At 53.8% G+C, this 19,345-nt stretch overlaps 1 protein-coding gene across 2 annotated transcripts in view; it reads right to left on the bottom strand.

Moving 5' to 3' along the window:
- CACNA1S (calcium voltage-gated channel subunit alpha1 S) overlaps window positions 1-19,345 on the bottom strand; it is a 69,821-nt gene that overhangs the window by 24,163 nt on the left and 26,313 nt on the right. For both annotated transcript variants that reach the window (XM_080824185.1, XM_080824184.1), the window contains exons 9-22: window positions 19,024-19,105; window positions 16,949-17,109; window positions 13,444-13,669; window positions 12,463-12,670; window positions 11,365-11,485; window positions 10,405-10,519; window positions 9,259-9,352; window positions 8,526-8,595; window positions 6,126-6,258; window positions 5,374-5,503; window positions 4,280-4,339; window positions 2,555-2,661; window positions 2,007-2,094; window positions 1,693-1,800 (exon numbers count right to left, since the gene is read on the bottom strand). In XM_080824185.1, the coding sequence (XP_080680311.1) occupies window positions 1,693-1,800; window positions 2,007-2,094; window positions 2,555-2,661; window positions 4,280-4,339; window positions 5,374-5,503; window positions 6,126-6,258; window positions 8,526-8,595; window positions 9,259-9,352; window positions 10,405-10,519; window positions 11,365-11,485; window positions 12,463-12,670; window positions 13,444-13,669; window positions 16,949-17,109; window positions 19,024-19,105 (1,703 nt within the window). The remainder of the gene's footprint in view (window positions 1-1,692; window positions 1,801-2,006; window positions 2,095-2,554; window positions 2,662-4,279; window positions 4,340-5,373; window positions 5,504-6,125; window positions 6,259-8,525; window positions 8,596-9,258; window positions 9,353-10,404; window positions 10,520-11,364; window positions 11,486-12,462; window positions 12,671-13,443; window positions 13,670-16,948; window positions 17,110-19,023; window positions 19,106-19,345) is intronic.

The following is a 19,345-nucleotide window of genomic DNA, read 5'->3' as shown; positions in this document are numbered from 1 at the left end:
GGTGCTTGCTGTTCCAGACACACTCCCCTTTCCAGCTGCAAACTCTTGATGTAATATGTAATATGTAATATGGAATGTATGCACAAGTGTCCACTGTGTAAAACGAGAGGTAAAATGCCTCTTGTCACCGATGTCTGACCACTATCGGAATGGGCAGTCTTTTTTCTTTTTTTTTAAGTTTTTTTGTTTTGTTTTGTTTTGTTTTTAATTTACCAGAGAGGTAGAGAGCACAAGTAGGCAGAGCAGCAGGCAGAGGGAGAGGGAGAAACAGGCTCTCTGCCGAGCAGGAAGCCTGATGTGGGGCTCGATCCCAGGACCCTGGGATCATGACCTGAGCTGAAGGCAGCTGCCTAACTGACTGAGCCACCCAGAATGGGCAGCCTTTTGCTAAGAGACTAAAGCACAGGGGAGTTTGGGGGTTGTGGGGCAGCTGCTCTTGCTTGGAAGGGACACAAGAGCCAAAGGAAGGGGTTGCTCATTCATTCTTGCGAGCAGCACGTTGTGTGGACCAACCACACTCCAGACCCAGGCTGGGTGCCAGAGTCAGGGATGAGTCAGATACAGACTCTGCCCTCAGGAGGCCCCAGGGCCCCTGGCCTGGCAGCGGAGGGGGCAGGGGGAGAGGGAAGGGGGCAGCCCTCTGCTGGGGCTAGGAGAAGGTCCCATGCAGATCACAGTGAGCACAGTTTCGAGGCTAAGCTATCTCAATCTCGATGCGGTCTCCTAGGTGATGCCCCCCTCCACCGCCACTGCCCAGGACAGTAACTAACAGGACCCATCTTCCTTCAGGTCATCTGGATGCTGCTCCCCACCCTGAGTGCTCTCCCCAAAGCCTGCTCCCAGCCCACTGAGAGAGACTTGGGTTTGCTTCATGACCCCTTCTCAACCTTAGCAGAGGCCCTGGCCCAGAGAAAATGCTCCATAAATGTTGTCGAATGAACGAATGACTGTAAGATGACGCCATTGCCTAAGTCTGACTGCGGTGATGTCACCTTGATTGTCACGCTGGGGGTCAGGAGCAGATTGGGTCGTGAGAGGCAGTGTCAAGGGTGTTGGGGGATATACTTCGATACCGATTTCTGTGTGACAGGCAGAGGCATCCAGAAATCAGCTGGGTGGGAGGGGACACCTTGCTGGGTAATTTCTAGAGAGGAACTGCAGAGTCGTGTCCTTCCAGGAAGGTGAGGACAGAATGAGGCAGCTCCCGGACTAGAATGACGGCCTCCCTCCCTCCGAGGCTCCTGGTAGATGTGAATGACGCCAGACATTCCAGCGGGGAGCGTGGGGTGCAGGAGCCCAGTGGACTGAAGCAAGTGGAGTGGGCAGGGCTGGAGTGGGGAGCATGTTTAGACAGGCCTGGCTGGATGGGAGGGGTGGGAGCAGTGCTCACGGGGCAGGCAGGAGTGGGAGGGACCTTCATCCTTAGGGAGAAGCCACAGAGAGCCAGGAAGACAGCAGGTGCCACGGCCACGGCAGCCAGCAGAGCCACGGGGGCCAGGGAGGGGCATCAGGAAACCACATCAAGACTCTAGACGGCTGAACCTCACAGCCCAGCGCACCCAAGGACATCCGTTTACACACTTTGGGGCTCCCTGTGCTTAGAGGCAGGGAACGGACAGACTCCAGCCTTGGCCTGACAGCTGGCCCCGGAACTGGGGAGAGGAGGCAGACTGCCCGGCGGGCGGGGCTCACCTTGAAGAGCTGGACGCCGATGCAGGCGAACATGAACTGCAGGAGCGTGGTGACCAGGACGATATTCCCGATGGTGCGGATGGCCACAAACACGCACTGCACCACGTGCTGGGGAGGGAGACCTGGTCGGCCCCGGCCCGCCCTCGCCATCCCTTGCTGCCTCGCCGCTAGCGGGAGGGAGGGAGACGTCCACGGGGGACGCAGGGCTGCCCAGCCTCATCCTTCCTGTGCCCCCCACCCCGTTTGGCAAAGGGGACAGAACACATGTCCCCGCAATGGCTGGGCTGAGGTCTCTTGCGTCAGGCCCCTCTCACCTTCAGCCCTTTGGCTCTGTTGATGGCCCGGAGGGGTCGGAGCACCCTCAGCACCCTCAGGATTTTCACCACGGAGATGGCGCTGGACCTGGGGGAGGGCAGTCGAGGAGTGGGTGCTGCGGGCTGCCTGCTCCTCCTCTTGCCACTAGCCCACCACATCTGCCGTCTCTGCCTGGAAGCCCTCCAGTCTTTCCCCGCTCCCGTAAGCAGCGTGTGTGCTCTAACCCAGGATAAACCCACCTCCAGCTAATGGGTGCCGAGCTGCATGGCACAGTAAGGGGGTGACCCAAAGCTAGGGGCTGTGCTCCCGCAATGTAGCTGGAGGACTGCCTTCTCCTCTCCGCATCCCGTCCTACTTTCCAGGACACTGCTCTCGCCACTTAGCATGGTCCCTTCGGTCCAGTTAGTGACACCCCAGGAGACCCTGGACCCCGATCCACGGCCCCAAGAATCCCTCCCCTTGCAGCTTGGTGTCTACCAACACACAGTGGGTGGGGCTCCACCCTGAGGAGGGGACCCCGTGGAGGGGCCCCCCTGTCATTGCTCACTCAAGTCCCATGGAGATGAGGGACACGGCCACCACCACCAGGTCCAGGATGTTGAAGTAGTTGCGGCAGAAGGAGCCCTTGTGCAGGAAGGCACCGTAGGTCGTCATCTGGGGGGAGAGGCAGCATCCTGGGTGGGGCGGGGCTTGGGAACAGACCGGTGGGTCCCCACGAAGTAGGGCTTTTCTAGGCAAGACCCGCCTCCGTCTGCTCACAAGGCACTCGCTGAGGCAGAGAACTGCCGGTGGCTCTGTCCTTCGCTCTGTGCCTTGCTGTGTCCTCAGTGCTGTCCCTCCCAGCCCCTGCTCCCAGTTCTGGAAACAGGACTTCTCACAGGCAGCTACGCCACACTTGGCTCTCTGACCTCATCTCTGCTCACATGCCATAGGGCGCCCCAGTCTCCTTTCCCCTGAGGCCACAGACTGGGGAAGCCCCAGCCCTCCTCCCCCTGACAAAACATGAGGAAACTCCTCTTCCTCCTTCCCCAAGGGCTTCTTTAGAAGTCGCTTCTGCCCTGAGGACTGCTGAGTCAGGCTGAACAGCCCGCAGAGGACCGGAAGACCTTCCCCAGGCCCCTCACCCTTCCCGGCCCTGGTGCCCCACCTTCCTGCTGGTCTCTCAGCTTCTTTGCTGTGCTCTGTGATAATCTCCTAGGCCCTTCGCACAAACACCCTTGAAGTCTGATGGGCTTGAAGCCTTTCCTGGCATTGAAGGTAATTTCGTCTCAACTTGCCTTCCTGGCTTCTGAAGCCAGGCCTCCTGTTTGTGCTGTGCCATGTCCCAGCCCAAAGGGACCGCTTTCTCCCCTCTGAGCACATCCCAAACACCTTCTCACAATGCATGTGTTGTTGTTTTGTCCTCCTGGACTGGCCCTGCTATCTCTCCCTAATGAAGTCCTGTCCAACCTCAAGGGTTAACTCTAAGGCCACCACCTCCAGGAAGCCCTCTGGGATGTTAGGGAAGCCACCATCCCTCTGCTCAACTCCTTTAGTAGTGAAGGGCCCTGATATAAGGAACTGTTTTGAATTCTTATTGCAACCTGCTCTGGGCTATTCCTCCTGCAAAGCTCCCCTCTCCCCTCCTTATTCATGAAAGTGAAGGCTGGGGCTGCTGGGTCTCAGTTGTAGACGGGCCCTCCCTCTGCCTCTCAGACCCTCCACAGGGATGGTGATGGTGTGAAATCCGTGGGTCGGCCTGAGAAGGGGAGAGCAGTGATGTGCTATGGGTAAGGAGGGGGAGGGCCATGATAGGGCAGAGCTGCCAGAAATCCATCCAGGGCAGAGGTCACTTCTCTGAGGACCTCCAGAGAGAGGTCTTTCAGTCACATGTCACGAAGGTCTAGGAACAAATCATAGCTTCCTGGGTCTATTCTTAGGCTAACCGTGCCTTCCTTCTGCAGGAAAAATGCCCGAGGCTCCAGAGAGAAGGGTTGTGCTCACTGAGAGGTGCGGAGAGACACACAGCCTGCGGGCTGATTGTACTTCACGTCCCCGCCTGCCACCTGCTCACCTGTTTGCCCCAGCTTATGAGCAGCAACCCCACCTGCTCTCCTGGATCTGGTGAGTCCTTCCCTGATGTTCTCTGCTCTCCTCTTGCTTTCCCCGCATCCCTGCAACCCAGCCTCTGAGTGGGTGCAGCATGTAAGTCGGAGCCACACCAGGTCTGATGTCCTGGCCTGTAGACACCGTTCTGTAGACAGACCCAGGCTGTCCTACAGCCTTCACTCACCTTGAGGACAATCTCCACAGTGAAGACTGAGGTGAATGCAATGTCAAAATACCCAAGGATCTGGTGACAGAGCAGAGGGGACAGAAGTCAGTGAAAGGAAGTGCTGAACAATGATATCATTATTATCTTCAATACCATCACCACCATCATCACCACCACCACCATCATCACCACCACCACCACCACCACCACCACTACTATCATCATGGCTGTCACCATCACCACTACCATCACCACCATTACTATCACCCACTATGACCACCATCATCATCACCATAATCATCACCACTGCCATCATCGCCATTATTATCACCACCATTACCACTATCTTCATCACTATCACCACTGCTGTCATGACCATTACTATCACCATCATCACCATCATCATCACTATCATGACCATTAACATCACCGCTACCATCACCACCATCACCGCTACCACCATCATGTCCACCACCACTACCATCATTGTTATTACCATTAACACCATTAACACCATCATCATCACTACCATGATTACCACCACCACCACTATCATTATCACTACCACCAACACCATCATCGCCATTAACATCACTACCATTACCACCAGCATCATCACTACCCCCATCGGTATCACCATCACCACTATTATCACTGCCATTAACATCACTACCATTACTACCACCATCATCACCACCATCACCACCACCACCACCATCACTATCTCCATCAATATCACCATCACCACTACCATCACCACCATCACCATCATAATCACCACCACAATCACTCCATCATCATCATCACTATCACCATCATCACCACCATCACTATCACCACTACCACCACGACTACCACCATTGCCACCATCCCCATCATCATTAAAACTAGGCACCAAGAGCCTGTCTGTGCTGTGTGCTATGGCAACACTGTTCCGAAGGAGTGTCTTGGGCATCTTGGCCCTCCAGGGACTTGAACTCTAAGAGACTCTGTTGCCTGCAGCCGCATAGAGCATACACTGAGCTCTGAGCAGCAGAGTGAGGTGTGCAGGTGGCTGAAGTCTGGGGTGGGGAGGGGTGCTGAGCTGGCAGAAAGCGGGGATCTGCCATCACCTGATTCCTCACAGACTCGGCCCGGATGGGGTCCTCGGCGGCCAGGGCGGCACTGCTGAGCAGGATGAAGAGCAGGATGAAGTTGGTGAACCAGGTGGCATTGACAATGCGGTGACACAGGACACGGATCCTGTAGAAGGACAGTGAGGGGGCCAGGAGAACTCTGAGCCCCTGGGCACTTAGGCCTCTCCAGAGAGAGAGGGCAGAGAGACCCTGGAGTCTGCACCTCTGAAAGGCCCTCTGGCTGGACATGCGGGGGCTGGTCCACCCCACCCCTCGTGCTGTTTCTGCGGCCTCAGTCCCCTCCCCCAACCAAATCCCTGCCCCCACCCACCCCAGCACTCCCCCGCCACCCGTGGCTTCCAGGCTGATCCCCATCCGGGAAGCAGACAGATGAAACTCCGCGAAGACTATAGTCTGTGCATATGTTAAAGGTTTAAGACTGTGAAGCCAGTAAGAACTACAGCTTCACCTGGTTCTCATCCCCCATCCTGTCTAAAATCGCCCTCAAAAAGGAAGCAAAATATACAAATCCTCGTAGCTGTAAGAAACTGCTAAGGTTTCGAGCACTCCTTCTCCCAGGGATACTAGCATTTTAAGCAGGGCACAAGATCTGAAGGTAAGGGCGTCAGTTTCTCACAGTGTCGTGGTAGGCCCAGAGAATCAGGAGAAGGGGGTCCTTTTAGAGCAGAAACCAGCCCCTTCTGAGAGCCCCAACAAGCACCCTGCACAGCAGCGGAGGGGCCACCCACTTGTTGGTGGGGCTGAAGATGAAGAAGGAGCTGGCTTCTGGAATGGGCACCGCCTTCTCTTTCAGCTGCAGCTCTGCCAGGGGGCGTGGTCGGGGGCTCACGGGGATCTCAGGCTCATCTTCTTCATCATCGCCTGTGCGGACGGGAGAGAGAGAAGTTGGAGGCATCTTTACATACTTTCCTGCTCCCCAGGTTCTGTGCTCTGAATGCAACCATGAACCCCCAACCACCAGCAAGTGAGGGTGGGAGGAGGCCAGTGCAGGACACGCGGGTGTCAGCAGAGTCCAGCCCAGGCATCTCCCTTTCCCCTTGGGGAATAGGTTTGAACTGTCAGAGAAAACTGTCAGTCCCAGAACCCTCCAGAAGTGGGGCCAGGAGCAAAGTCGAGGAGACCTGCAGCTTCATCTTCTGTCTCAGGGCTGGACTCACACCATCTCAAATGCTCACAGTTGGGAAGTAGAGGGGGGACCGTGCTCCCGAGGAGACGTGAGTTGTGGTCCGGGCTCTGCCCCTAACTTGCTGTGCTGACTAGGCAAGACCCTGTCCTTCTTGGGTTTCAGCTTCCCAATTTGTGAAATTGGTTACGGGCAGGAGGCTTATTGAAATAGACTCTGAGTTCCTCTCCTGGGCTAGGATTCTAAAAATAATCATTTCAGAGAAGAACTGCCAGCATGGGGAAAAAAAAATCAATATCCTTGAGTTTCAGCCAGTCTCCAGTACTGAGGCAGATCCTGGGGTGGGAGGGGTAGAGGAAGAAGAGGTGGACCCTCCAGGTTTATTGGCTAAGTCTCATGGCCTCATGAGACAGCGGACTCCCTGAGCTCCTCAGCTGGGGTGAGCAGGGAGGTGAGGCTCCAGTGATCAGACTGGAGGGCGCTGTCAAAGTCAGGGTGTCCCTCACTGTCCAGCTCTTGCCCAGTCTCCTGTTGCCCTCACCCCACACCCACCTCATCCCTACTCCTCCTGGCCCTTTGGGGAAGCCCAGAAAGAGCCCCTATATTCTGCTCTCCTCTCGATTCTGCTCTCCGCACCGGCTCTCAGCTTCACCCCCCTTTCTCCTGCCTCACAACGAGCATCCTAATGTGACACTGCCCATCTTGCCCTGGCTGCCAAGGACCCCAAAACACATCTTATGCTTAATGGAAGAAACTGTTAATTCTTAGAGTTAGCATATCTGCTTTCTTTTTTCCCTTGTCTATGCCCATTTTGTTCATTTCATCATATGTATCTTTTGTCCTAAGCCTAAGGCATTTCAAATTGTCTTTTGGAAAGAAGCAGGATAAACATATTCAACCTCCTTAGTAAGAACTCCCTTCCAACTGCCCACCTCACAACCCCTCGACCCTCTACCCTCCCCCCTTCTTTCCAACCCTTACCCTTTCCTTAACCTCCCATTTCCTGGGTCAGCCACCTTCCCCGGCATACCAGCCATGCTCATCTGCTAGGTCATGGTCGTTAGATGAAACAGCTTGAGATGAATTACTTTAAAACCCAAATATTCATTACTGGCAGATGTTTGAAGAAATATTATTAGTCCTGTCTGTCAGCTCCCTGCTCCCCACACATCACTAGGCAAAATCGTTTCATGTGTTCATTCAATCTATTTATTGAGGGCCTACACTGTCCCATTTGGGGCACAGAAAGTCCCCCTGGAACTTGAGTCACTGAGGCAGACAGATGCTAATCAGCGGATCCCACAAAGAGCCATGAAGTTGCACCAGCAACCCCGTGTTCCCAGGACCTGTGAGGGAGCTAAGAGGGAACCTTAGAGCTCTGGGGCTCCAGCCTCTTCCAGGTGGCTCGTTCACATGAACCCAGCCTGGCTCTGCTCTTGCCAAGGTGTTGTCTCCTTGGCACAGATGAATGGCTCTCTGCGGGAGCCACTGGTGATTTGCTTTTGCGAGACGTTCACCGTTTCTTTGTGGCTGTGTATCACCCTCCTGCCCGCCCTACTCTTGCCTCTTTCATTTCGATTTTCCCACACTGCAAGTCAAGGTTCTGTTCATTCCTGTTTCAGTACAGCCCCCAGACCTGATGGACACTGGGGGGTGAGCAACCTGTCCGTCTCCTACAACACAGACAGACAAGTCCTTGTCTGTGGTCTGCTCTGCGTGGCCAGAATGGAAAACTTGAAAACGGAGTCCTCAGCACTGAAGTACCTAACAGGCACTTGGTAAATACTAGCTGAATTAAATGAAAATAGAATGTGTGGCTTTTTCTATCATGTGTATTGTAGGGAGAGGCAGGCTTGTGGTGGCTCATGTGTGGGACTAGGTCAGAAGGGATGTCTCTGTGTCATGATCCCCTCGCAGAAGGGTCCAGGTAGGGGACGCGCAAGAGATTGTCCCTGGGGAGAAATCAACTCCCCAGCATACACCCTAACAGTCCCAAGACCCTCACCTGGGAAGTCAGCCGAAGGGTAAGGATCCTTTACTTCATTGACGTTAGATTCAAACTCATCGATTTTCAGCTGTAGGAATATGATGAAGATGACAAAAGCAAACGCTGCAATTTCTACTTACTGAGCACTTACGGGAGGGGTAGGGTAGGTGTTAGCTCAATCCTCCCTCCAGCCTGGGGGAGGTAATAGTAGGATCATTCTCTTTTTACGAACGAGAAGCCAGGCTCAGAAAGGTCAGACGAGTTGCCAAGACCTCAGCCTGTCTGAGCCTGTGCAAGGCAACCCCGGCTTAGTTGTCTGGGGCCCAACTCCCCAACCCTTTGACCTCTGCTTCCTCAGCTTCCAGAAAGGTTGAGCAGGGCCAGGCTGGAACAAGCAGTAAGTGGGGGGGGGGGGGTGGGGAACCAGTCTGGGCCTCGCAATGGGACAGGGGGTGTCAAATGGGGCGGGAGACACCCGACTGGGATAGGAAGCTGGGACTCTGAGGAAGTCTGGTTCCCAGACTGGGGTGTCTGTGCCTCTCAGTACAACGGATTCCTTGTGGGAGTGTAGCCATCGACTTTCTTCCCAGGAGAGTGGAGACAGATGCCCTCACCTGGCTGATAACCTGGCAGATAGCCCCTCTCCACCTCCCTACCCACCCCCAGCACCCTAAGTCATGGGGGTGACCCAGAAGACTTGCAGAGTCCCTCCCCATCCTGCCTCTGAAAACACCCCACGTGATATGCTCACCTTGGCGGTGGTAGGGATGCCCTCGCCCTTGGGTTTCTGTTCCAGCTTCTTGGCCATCACTGACTTCTCCTCCTCTGACTTGTCTGGGAGACCCCTGAGTTAAAAAACCAAGGAAGCCCACAGTAGAAGCCCAACTAGACAGTTCTCAGGGATCTGCTTAGTCTGATGGCATCCTCAGGGGGATCTCACACCAAGGGATCAGGGGACTCGGTGGACGATGGAACAGTGCAGGTTGCCAAGAGGGAAGGGCTATAGGCCTGAGTCTCTGATGAGAAGGCATGATGCCCAGCTTGGGCCCGTGGCTGAATATGGCTCACTGGTCAACCACGCTCTGTGTTCATTGACAGGTAGATGGGTGGAAAGGGGCTTTGCACCTGGTTCACCAAGAATTCACAGTGTGGGAGCATGGTTTGGTCCAAGATGGGACTCAACTCTTTGGAAGTATCTGGATTTCATTGCTGGTCTTTCTCTTCCCATCCTGCCTCCCGGGAATGGGCATACCATTCCTGCAGACATGGGCATGGAGGAAGCAGGCCTTTGTCTAGAACCACTCAGTGTGGTTCTCCAGCCAGCAGCATTGGTGCGCCCTGGGGGCTTGTTAGACTTGCCAACCATCAACCCCAGCCCAGACTTCCTGAATCAGAACCAGTATTTTAACAAGATCCCCAGGTGACTCATTTGCAGTGACTTGTTTCCAGTTAGACTGGAAGACCAGTCCTGCTTCTACTCCTCGAGGAGGGTCTCAGGCTATGGAGAGTTACATGCCAAACTCATTGACGGAGAGAACAGTACAGCCCCGAGAAACCAACCACCACTAGGACGTGTGCATGGCTCAGCAGAGTGAAAGGACCCCTTTCAAGAAGTGCAGTGACTCAGTGGAAGGGCTTGTTGAATTTCCAGAACTCCCCACCAGGATCCCCTGGTGGGATCCTGCCCAGCTCTGCTGTCCCATTTCCTGGGGCCACCTCCAATTCTGCGCCCAGGGACAGCTCAGAGGATGTCAGCCATCCTTAGACGTGCTGGGTGCAGTAGCCTGCCCACTGGGACAGGGGTCACCGTGGCACAGCCCTTGCTCATCGGGCTCCAGCGCGGGGAGGCCACCGCCAAGCATGCCAGGTCCCTCCCTGCCGGGGAGGCAGCACTCACTTGGACATCTTTCTGCGCTTTCTCTCCTCAGCCTTGGCCTTCTGGGCAGAAGTCAGGCTCTCGGCCTCAGCCAGGTTGTCCACAGCAATGGCCAGGAAGACATTGAGCAGGATATCTGAGGTCATCCTGCTAAGGAGTCTTGGGTTGTGGATGAAAAGGAAGACTCTGGGGCCAGAGTCCCACCCTGCCCAGTGGTTGGCAGGGCTTAACCCCACTGCCTTGGTGGGCTTGTCAGAGGGCCTCTTGCCAGAGTTACCACATGGGATGGCATGGGCCCGAGGACACGGACGAGCATCCGCAGGACGGCCTGGCTGCATGGGGGTACCCATGATGGGCCTTGAGTGCCCCTCATTTCCCATCCACGACTGATCCCAGCTTCCACACAGGGCTGAGTGGGGAGCCTGTGAGCACTGTCCGAGAGAGTCGTGTTCAGCACCTAAGACCTCCAGGAACACTGGCCCCCTCCCTCCCCAGCCCCCTACTCATAATACCTACCAAATGCCGTGTGCAGACCTCAGAACTCTCGGGGGCTGCTGGCTCTTTCTGCCCCAACCACCCCACCTTTCCATCTGCTTGTCTCCTTCTCCATCTGCCTCTTCCCTCCTTCCTCCCTGCCTGCCTCCCAAACCTTCGGACCAGGCTGCCTACCAACTTCATGGCCCTACAGCCAAACCTTGTCTGCTCCAGGCTCACCAGCCTCTCTAGGATGAAATCTGCCCACCTGTAACCAGTCACCTCTGCGGTTCTTGAACATTCCTGGGGCGGGGGGTTCTCCTGCAGCTCTCCCTGCAATTGCTAGTTGCCATGTCCTAGCCTGCCCACCCCTCCCCATGAGTCTGGGGGCTCCCCTCCAGCCGGAGGGCCTGCTGCTTGGCATGTGTGTGCCCTGGACCCCTGTTTTCAGGCCCTCGCCCGCCCCCTCCCACAGCTCTTTTCTGTGTCCTGTTCCCAAGGGGATACAATTGCCACAGACGAAGAGGATGATGAAATAAACACACACGAGCACCCCGGGGTAGGATGGTCCGCCGTAGGCCATGATCCCATTGTACATCATGGAGTTCCAGTCTTCACCGGTCAGGACCTAGGGGGAGAGGGAGCACGGTGAGGGGAGGGGCCGCAGAGGGTCTCCAGAGTCCTCTCTCGGGACTGTGTGGTCCCAAAGGCCCCTAGACCTTTCCTCTCTTCATCCGCGGCCAGGATGAAAGGCCCTTGCTCCCCTCCTGGAACCTCTTCCAATGGTCAGAAATCCTGCTGTTGCCTCTCCAGAGCCAAGGGGTCTGACTGTGGGGTCACCACCTCCCTGTGCTCTTTTCCTAATGCCCAGGCTTAACCGTACGGCCCCCACCCAGGCCTCCCGGCATCCCAGCCTCCAGAGTTAGCGTGAAATGCCAGGTGCCTCGTCACACGTGATGCCCGACCAACCACGGGGTGAATGGAAGAGAGGGTAGAGTCATCTGGAAGACCAGCCGATGGCCACACACGGCCCTTCTCACGGGGACGGACTGAGGTTCCCTGGTGAGTGCCAGCCCCGCACAGAGGAGCGTTTCTCGGCCCTACACTGAGGAAGCCCTCCCGGGAGGCCCGCGGCTCTGAAGGCCTCAGGCACGTCCCAGCCACGCTCCTCCGGGCGGCTTCTCGCGAGCATGAGCCGAGCCATGCCTTTGCGGTGAGAAATGGTTGGCATTTCTCTGGGGCTTTTTCAGTATTGTTGGGAGAGCTCACTGACTCTGTGCTCAGAGACGGGAGTAGGGCACGGGACAGAAAGCAGGCCGCTAGACTCTATTTAGTATCAGTGACCCTGCCATGGGCCAGCGCTCTGCTAGGTACCAGGGACAAAGACAAATAGGACAAACCGGGCAGAGCTCCTAGCCTCCGGAGGGTGCAGGAGACCAATGGCAGCTATTACAATGGAGAGGAGCACAGAGGAAGAGGAGGGCCTGCAGAGGGACCCCAAACTCGTGCCAACAGATCTGAGAAGGCTTCCTGGAGGAGGTGATGCCCCCCCTCCCCAGTGCTCTCGGAGGACAAGTGGGATTCAGCACCTGCTGTGCCACCTACCTGGAAGACGCTGATGAGGGCCTGTGGGAAGTTGTCGAAGTTGCTGCGCCGCACCTCCGTGTCCTCGAAGTCGTACCTGCCCCCGAAGAGCTGCATGCCCAGCAGTGCGAAGATGATGATGAAGAGGAAGAGCAGCAGCAGCAGCGAGGCGATGGAGCGGATGGAGTTGAGCAGGGACGCCACCAGGTTGCTCAGAGACGTCCAGTACCTGAAGGCACAGGGTCACAGGTGGAGAGGAGCCGCACCCCCACCCAGCGCCCCCTCCGCGGAGCCCCTGAGGTCTGGCCAGGATCAGGCAAAGGCTCAGGCCTGAGGGGACGCAGAGGGAGAAGGGGCAGCCTCTGGGCCTCCGGGAGGCTCCCGGACGGATGCTGGGCAACCACTCTTTCCGCCGGTCCTAGCACTTCTCATGGTTTGTCGTTTCATATTTCTTTGTACGACTGCTGGCTAACTTCCGGCCACCCCACCAGCCTGTAGACCCCAGGAGAGTAAGGACCACCTCTCTCCCTTGCACCCTTGCACCCCCTGTGCCTAGCACAGTCCCCAGCTCAGGCGGCTGCTCAATAAACCCTGGGAAGCCGATGAGCCCGTCTCTGCTCCCTCCCCACGCCCCCTCCCTCTTTATTCTTTATTCTCCCTCCTCATTTCCATCCCCTTTCCCCACCTCTCCTTTCCTCTCATCTTCCTCCCCTTCCTCCTTCTCCCATACTCTTCTTGTCCTCTTTCCTCCCTCCGCGCCACCGCCGCACCCCTGCCCGGTATCCCTGCCCGGATGGTAAGAGGTAAGAGGGAAAAAAAAATTAAGGAAAGAGGTCAAAAGGGGAAAGTCATTTCTTTCAGGGAAAGAGGGACGTCCTGGGCAAGAGGCCACCCGTGAACTTGCCCAGACCCCAGACCATGGGGACGGAGCCCCTGCGGAGCAGACCAGGCATGCTGTGGGCGCAGGGCCGCTGGAGCCGCCCCCACCCTCCCGGCGCTCACTTGGTGATCTTGAAGATCCTGAGGAGGCGGATACAGCGCAGCACGGAGATGCCCAGGGGGCTCATGGCGCCCGATTCCACCAGCAGGATCTCCAGGATGCCGCTGCACACCACGAAGCAGTCGAAGCGGTTGAAGATGGACATGAAGTACTGGCGCAGACCCAGCCCGTACATCTTCATCAGCATCTCGATGGTGAAGAGGGCCAGTAGCACACGGTTGGCCACGTCTGTGGGGTAGGGGGTGGGGGACCAGCCTCAGCATCGCTCCCTCTCTCCCTCCCTGCCCTGTCTCCAGGCCACGACCTTGGCTGCCCCTCTGCCCCAAACCCCCTCACTGAGTTTCCAAAGCATCATCCCTTTTCCACTCTCAAAATACGTAAAACCTGGCAAATGTTGGCCCATTGAGGGAACGCTGATGTAAGTTTCTCAAATGCTAAGCCATACCATGTTTATCATAAGTGAGTTTCATTACTTTCAGTTTGGCTTAAGTTAATTAAGCCCTGCCATAGTCTCATTACTGTACACGTCCTTCTCTCCTGTTGGAGGAGGGGGTCCTCCTCCTATCAAAGGCAACCTGTCCACCTGTGCTTTGCTCACCAGCCCCCCCAACCCCTCCCTCACGAAATCCACTGCCAATGATCCCTTCTCTTTCCTATATGTTTAACTTCTCCTTTCAACTGGATTCTTCCATCACCATTTTTAAATGCTGAAGTCTTTCCGATTGTCCCCGTAGCTCCTGCCCCAGCTCTCTCCTCCCTATCACAGCCAGACTTCCCAGAGAGCTATTGACTTGGATCCCTTCATTTCTTCCCACCCTGCCCTGCTCCATTTGCTCCCTAAGTCATACCTAACTGGGTCTGCCTGATCACTCCACCAACAGGCTCTCTCAAGGTCACCAATGACTTCCAGGTCACTAAATCCAAGGAGCATTTTTTTTTAAAAGATTTTATTTATTTATTTGACAGACAGAGATCACAAGTAGGCAGAGAGAGAGGAGGAAGCAGGCTCTCCGCTGAGCAGAGAGCCCGATGCGGGGCCCGATCTCAGGACCCTAAGATCATGACCTGAGCTGAAGGCAGAGGCTTTAACCCACTGAGCCACACAGGTGCCCTTCCAAGGAGCATTTTAACCCTCATTTTTCCTGATCTCACAGAAGCCCTAGGCACTGTTGACCACCCTTGCTTTTTCAAATATTATCTTTCCTTAGCTTCTATAACTCTATACTATATCCTTCTGGATTTCTTCTACTTCTCCTGATTTTCCCAAGCTTCCTCTGCAGATGTAATTCTTTACCTAACCATTGGATGCTGGCCTTGAGCTGTACATTTAGTATATACTATCCTCCGATGATCTGGGGATGTCTTCTAAAGACTATAGCTTCAGTGGCCATCCCTGCCAATGACTCCCAGATTTTAATTCTTCAACATAGACCTCTCCATTGAGTTCCAGACCTATTTTGCCATCTGCCTCCTTGACATTTCCATTGGGATATCTCAAAGTTACCTGAAACTCAACATGCCAAGACTAAGTTGATGAGTACTGGAATAGTACCCACCCTCCCCCACCCCCAAATATACCCAGCCATTGATTGCCTTCCCCATCTCAGTGAGTGGCACTACCATCCATTTATCTGCAGAGGCCAGGAACCTCAAGTGTCTGACTCCTTTGGGTGGGCAGTACTCAGACAATGCGTCGGCAACGCTTGGCACATTCAAGGAGCTCTCAAGAAGACTGGTGGCAATGCATGCATGCCTTTTTCCCTATCTCCTTCCCATAGAAAAAGACAGTCTTCTTTTCTACTTACATTCCTTCTTTAATCTTTTTCATCATTTTAAACATAGTGTCTTTTGTATTGTCCTACTACCTCAGGCTCCCAGGGTTGCTCATTCCTGTTGGTTGGGCTTGATAATTCTTCCTCCGGGTGGCCCTATTCCTTATCTGTTTTGCAATTGTTTTGTTGTAAGCTCTTCTTTGGGAAATGCTTTTTCCCTGCAGGAATTCTATATGCCTTGGTTTGAGAAGCATCCCTAAAGGGTGGCTTATGTTTGCTGCTGCTGGGCACCACAGGGTTTTCCCTTGCCTCTGACTAGTTTTTTATGTTACTGTCTTAGCTTAGGATCCCTACACCATCTGGAACAGTGCAAATTGGAGCCCATACATATAGGGCACAGATTGGATTTCAATTTTTTCACCTGAGACATTTTTCCTTATTCCCAGAGCCTCCAGCATGGATAAACTTCCACCTTCTTTCCCCAGCCCGATGTGGTGAGATTTTTGCTTCCCTCACGAAGGGGTAACCCTAGGCTCTGGCTCTATCCAGGGGGTCAGTTCTGTTCCTCACCCGACCCAGGCTCTGGGCCCCAGTCTCCTGTCCCTGCCAGGTCATTAAGAACCCAACTGCCACTCTTTAGGGTTTAGCTCTAGGTCTAGAATGTTCCTGGAAATCAGTTCATGAGCTCATTGCTCTGGCTTTCAGTGGTTTCTTCATTTCTGCCATCTAGAGACTTCCTTGTCTTTCTTTGAAATATTGTTGTTAGGACTTAGGCAGCACTGCCACACGTCTACAGTGGGGAGGGCACTAAGTTTGGTCCGCCATGTTGGGACTGGTCTCCTTGTTCTCTTAGTCTCTGCCTTTTCGCAGTTCAGAGCTCCACAGGCAGAGGAACATCTATCGTGGGGATGAGGCTGACTTGACTTTCACCAAAACTGATCCTTCAGAAATTCCGGTCTGATCGTGTTATATGTCCGCTGACAACTTTTCATTAGCTTCCCATCACCCCAAGTTTAAAGTCCCAATATTTTGCTCAAGTATTTAAGGACCTCAACATGCAAACACCCCTCCCGCTGCTCTCAGTCACATATGAAGTTCTTACAGCTCCCTGAATTCACCGTACTATTCTATATCCTCATGTCTTTGCATATGCTGTTCCTTCTGGGGGAATCGTCCCTTCCCTTTGACTGCTGGGGGGCTCATCTACTGATTCTTTAAGGTCCACGGAGCTCCAACATCCCTCCCCTATAATCCTTCTCTTGCTGCCCCATATTTGCCTGTATTGTTGCCCTCCCTATGTGGACTTGACATTCTTCGTGAGCATCTATCTTCTCCTCTAAATACACTCCTGGAAGGCAGGAGCCTATGAATTCTCTCTGCATCTGAATTCACTGTCTATGCCTTACCTATACCATGCATGCAATAAATAGTTGGTGAAAGACTGCTGTTTTGGCAGGAGAATTTGAACTTGGATGCTTGGAGTTCTAGACTGCTGGTAATCCTTATGCTCGGTATCCGAATTTGTAATCATTTACCCAAACACCTGGGCTTCCCAACCGGCTGCTGTTATTGCCCCTGGTGATGCCACGAGGAAAATAGTATTACCAGCCTCTAATTTCTAGAAAACAATGTCAATATCTCCATGACGTCTTCTGCCAAACCTGAGGTGCTACTGGCTGGCTTTGGCCATTGGCCACATCTGTCCCCTTTCTGGCTTCACTCTGTCGTGTCTCACCTTGCAAGTGGGTCAGCCACAGAGGCTGGTTGTGGTGCTCGGAGGCAATAGACAGGGTGTTGAGGGCAACGACCAGTATCACCAGCCAATAGAAGACTTTGGACTTGATCACATCATGGCACTTCCAGCGAAAGATGCGGTTCCACTGCCTCCAGTGGCGACTGGAGAGGGGACACGGGAGGGAGGAGGCAAAGAGCTGCTTTCCTCTGAGCTCCCCCCCCTTTCTGGGATTGCTTTCCGACAGGCTCCAGCCTGACTCCATCTGATCGCCCACTCTCTCCTCTGGCCACACAGGAGACGCTAAGGGCGTGAGCCGCAGGGCCAGACTGATTTAAAATCTCGCCTCCTACTAGTGAAGCTCTTCCTCTTCCAAAGGAGAATAATAATGATCCCAGGAATTAGAGAGAATGCAAGCAGAATGCTTAGCACAGTGCCCGCAATACAACAGGGGCCCCACACGCTTCCATTTTAATTAAAGCACCCTGGGGGGAGGTTGCGTTTTGTTCATTAGAAAAACAATTGTGTAATGGATTAGTCATATCTGGTGTTGGTGAGGGTGTGTGGAAAGGGCACTGCCACAACCATTGCAACCTCTTTTGGAGAGCAATTTGGCAGCGTTGACCAAGGTTTAAAAATATATATGCTTTTTCCAGAAATTCCATTTCTAGGAATCTGCCTGGTGGAAATGTTCGTACTTACGCAGGACTGTTCCTACAGCGCTGTTGGTATTGCCGAAACCAGCAAAGATTAATATTTTATGGTATATTCATCCTGTGGACTAACACTTAAAGATACACCAGACAAAGCTGAGCCATCCAGCCATGGACAGGCATGGAGGAAACTTAAAGGTCTATCACTAGTTGAAAGAAGCCAGTCTGAACAGGCTACGTGCTGTGTGATTCCAAATATATGACATTCTGGAAAAAGCAAAACTATAGAAACGATAACAACATCAGTTGTTAGTTGCCAGGTGGGGGGAGGAGGGATGAGTATGTGAAGCACAGAGCATTTTTAGGGCAGCGAAAATACTCTGAATGGTATTAGAATGATGAATCCATGTCATTACACATTTGCCCAAACCCACAGAGGGGACAGCACCGAGAGGGAGCCCCAAGGTACACCACGGCTTTCTGGTGGGGGATATTGATTAATGGGCAGTGCCTGTGTGCTGGCGAGGGGATATGAGAAATCTCTGTACCTTCTGTTCCATTCTGCCATGAACCTAAAACTGCTCTAAAAAAATTGAATTCTTAAAAAAAAAAAAGACACGTGTGTATGTATAAAGTTGCCCTAAATAGATATTTTTAAAGTTAAAAATACGTTACTTGATACTATGTATATCTTCTTCATCAAGTGTTTGCCAGGACCTCCTGTATGCTGGGCACTGTTCTAGGCTCTGTAGTGAGGGTAGTTAGCATAAAGAACCCTGCATGTAAAAAGCCAAGCCAAACAAAAAAACCTGAGGGGTGTGTGTGTGTGTGTGTGTGTGTGTGTGTGTGTGTGTGTAAGAGAGAGAAAAGCATAGCAAAGGTCTTGAAGGGATACGCATCTGTTACCATGGTTACCTCTTTGAAGGGCAGTGGGGACCTTCATCTTTTCTTTGATGTATTTCTCTGTTTGATCTTCCAAACTCACAAGTGGGTATGAATTTGGAAGAGGAAGCAGCCAACCAAACACACCTTCCTCTTGAGACAAAGACACTTGAGGTTGGAGCCTCCCCTTGTCTCCAGACTCCTGGGGAGGCCAGCGTCCTTCCTGCACACCTCTCCGTGCTACCTCTTTGCAGCACACACCTTCCCTCTTCCCGAGCAGAGCTTTCCAGGACTAATTGTCCCACCAACGCCACTCTGATCACAGGGTAGCAGCCAAATTCTCTCCCTTGCCCCCTGGCAGGCTCCCACTTTCTTCCCGATGTAGTATATAATTAGGTCATCTGCTGAGTGGCCTCTGGTTGCCCTAAAGGATGGGGAACGTGATTCTAAGGTCCAGTAAATGGGGAACAGTACATGGGTTCTAACTCCCTATCTCTGGGAGTTCTGAGGCTGGGAAGACTCTGGGGAGAAGGGGATACTCACACGAACTGAATGATTTTGTTCAAGCCCTCGATTTCATACAAGCTCTCTGTGTCAGAGCCTCCTTCATCCAAAGACAGCTTCCCTGGGAACAAGAGAGAAAGAGTGGACCAGTCTTCTGGGCCCCTCTGCGCTGGACACACCTGGTAAAGGGGCCATTGACTGTGACAACGGGTCCTAGGCAGGCCTCGATCCCTGTGTGTTTGGGGCCCAAGAAAGAGCCCACACCTGGGCAGGGAGTGGTTATGGACAGGCAGCATGGTGCTTTGTACTCCAGGAAGATCCCTGGGCACACCCGGGTGCCATCGTTTCCAGGTGTAAGGCT

This window comes from Martes martes (assembly GCF_963455335.1).
Source record: "Martes martes genome assembly, chromosome: 15".
Classification (NCBI taxonomy): domain Eukaryota; kingdom Metazoa; phylum Chordata; class Mammalia; order Carnivora; family Mustelidae; genus Martes; species Martes martes.
Note: the sequence above shows the minus strand (reverse complement) of the source record. Positions and strands in the feature narration are given on the sequence as shown.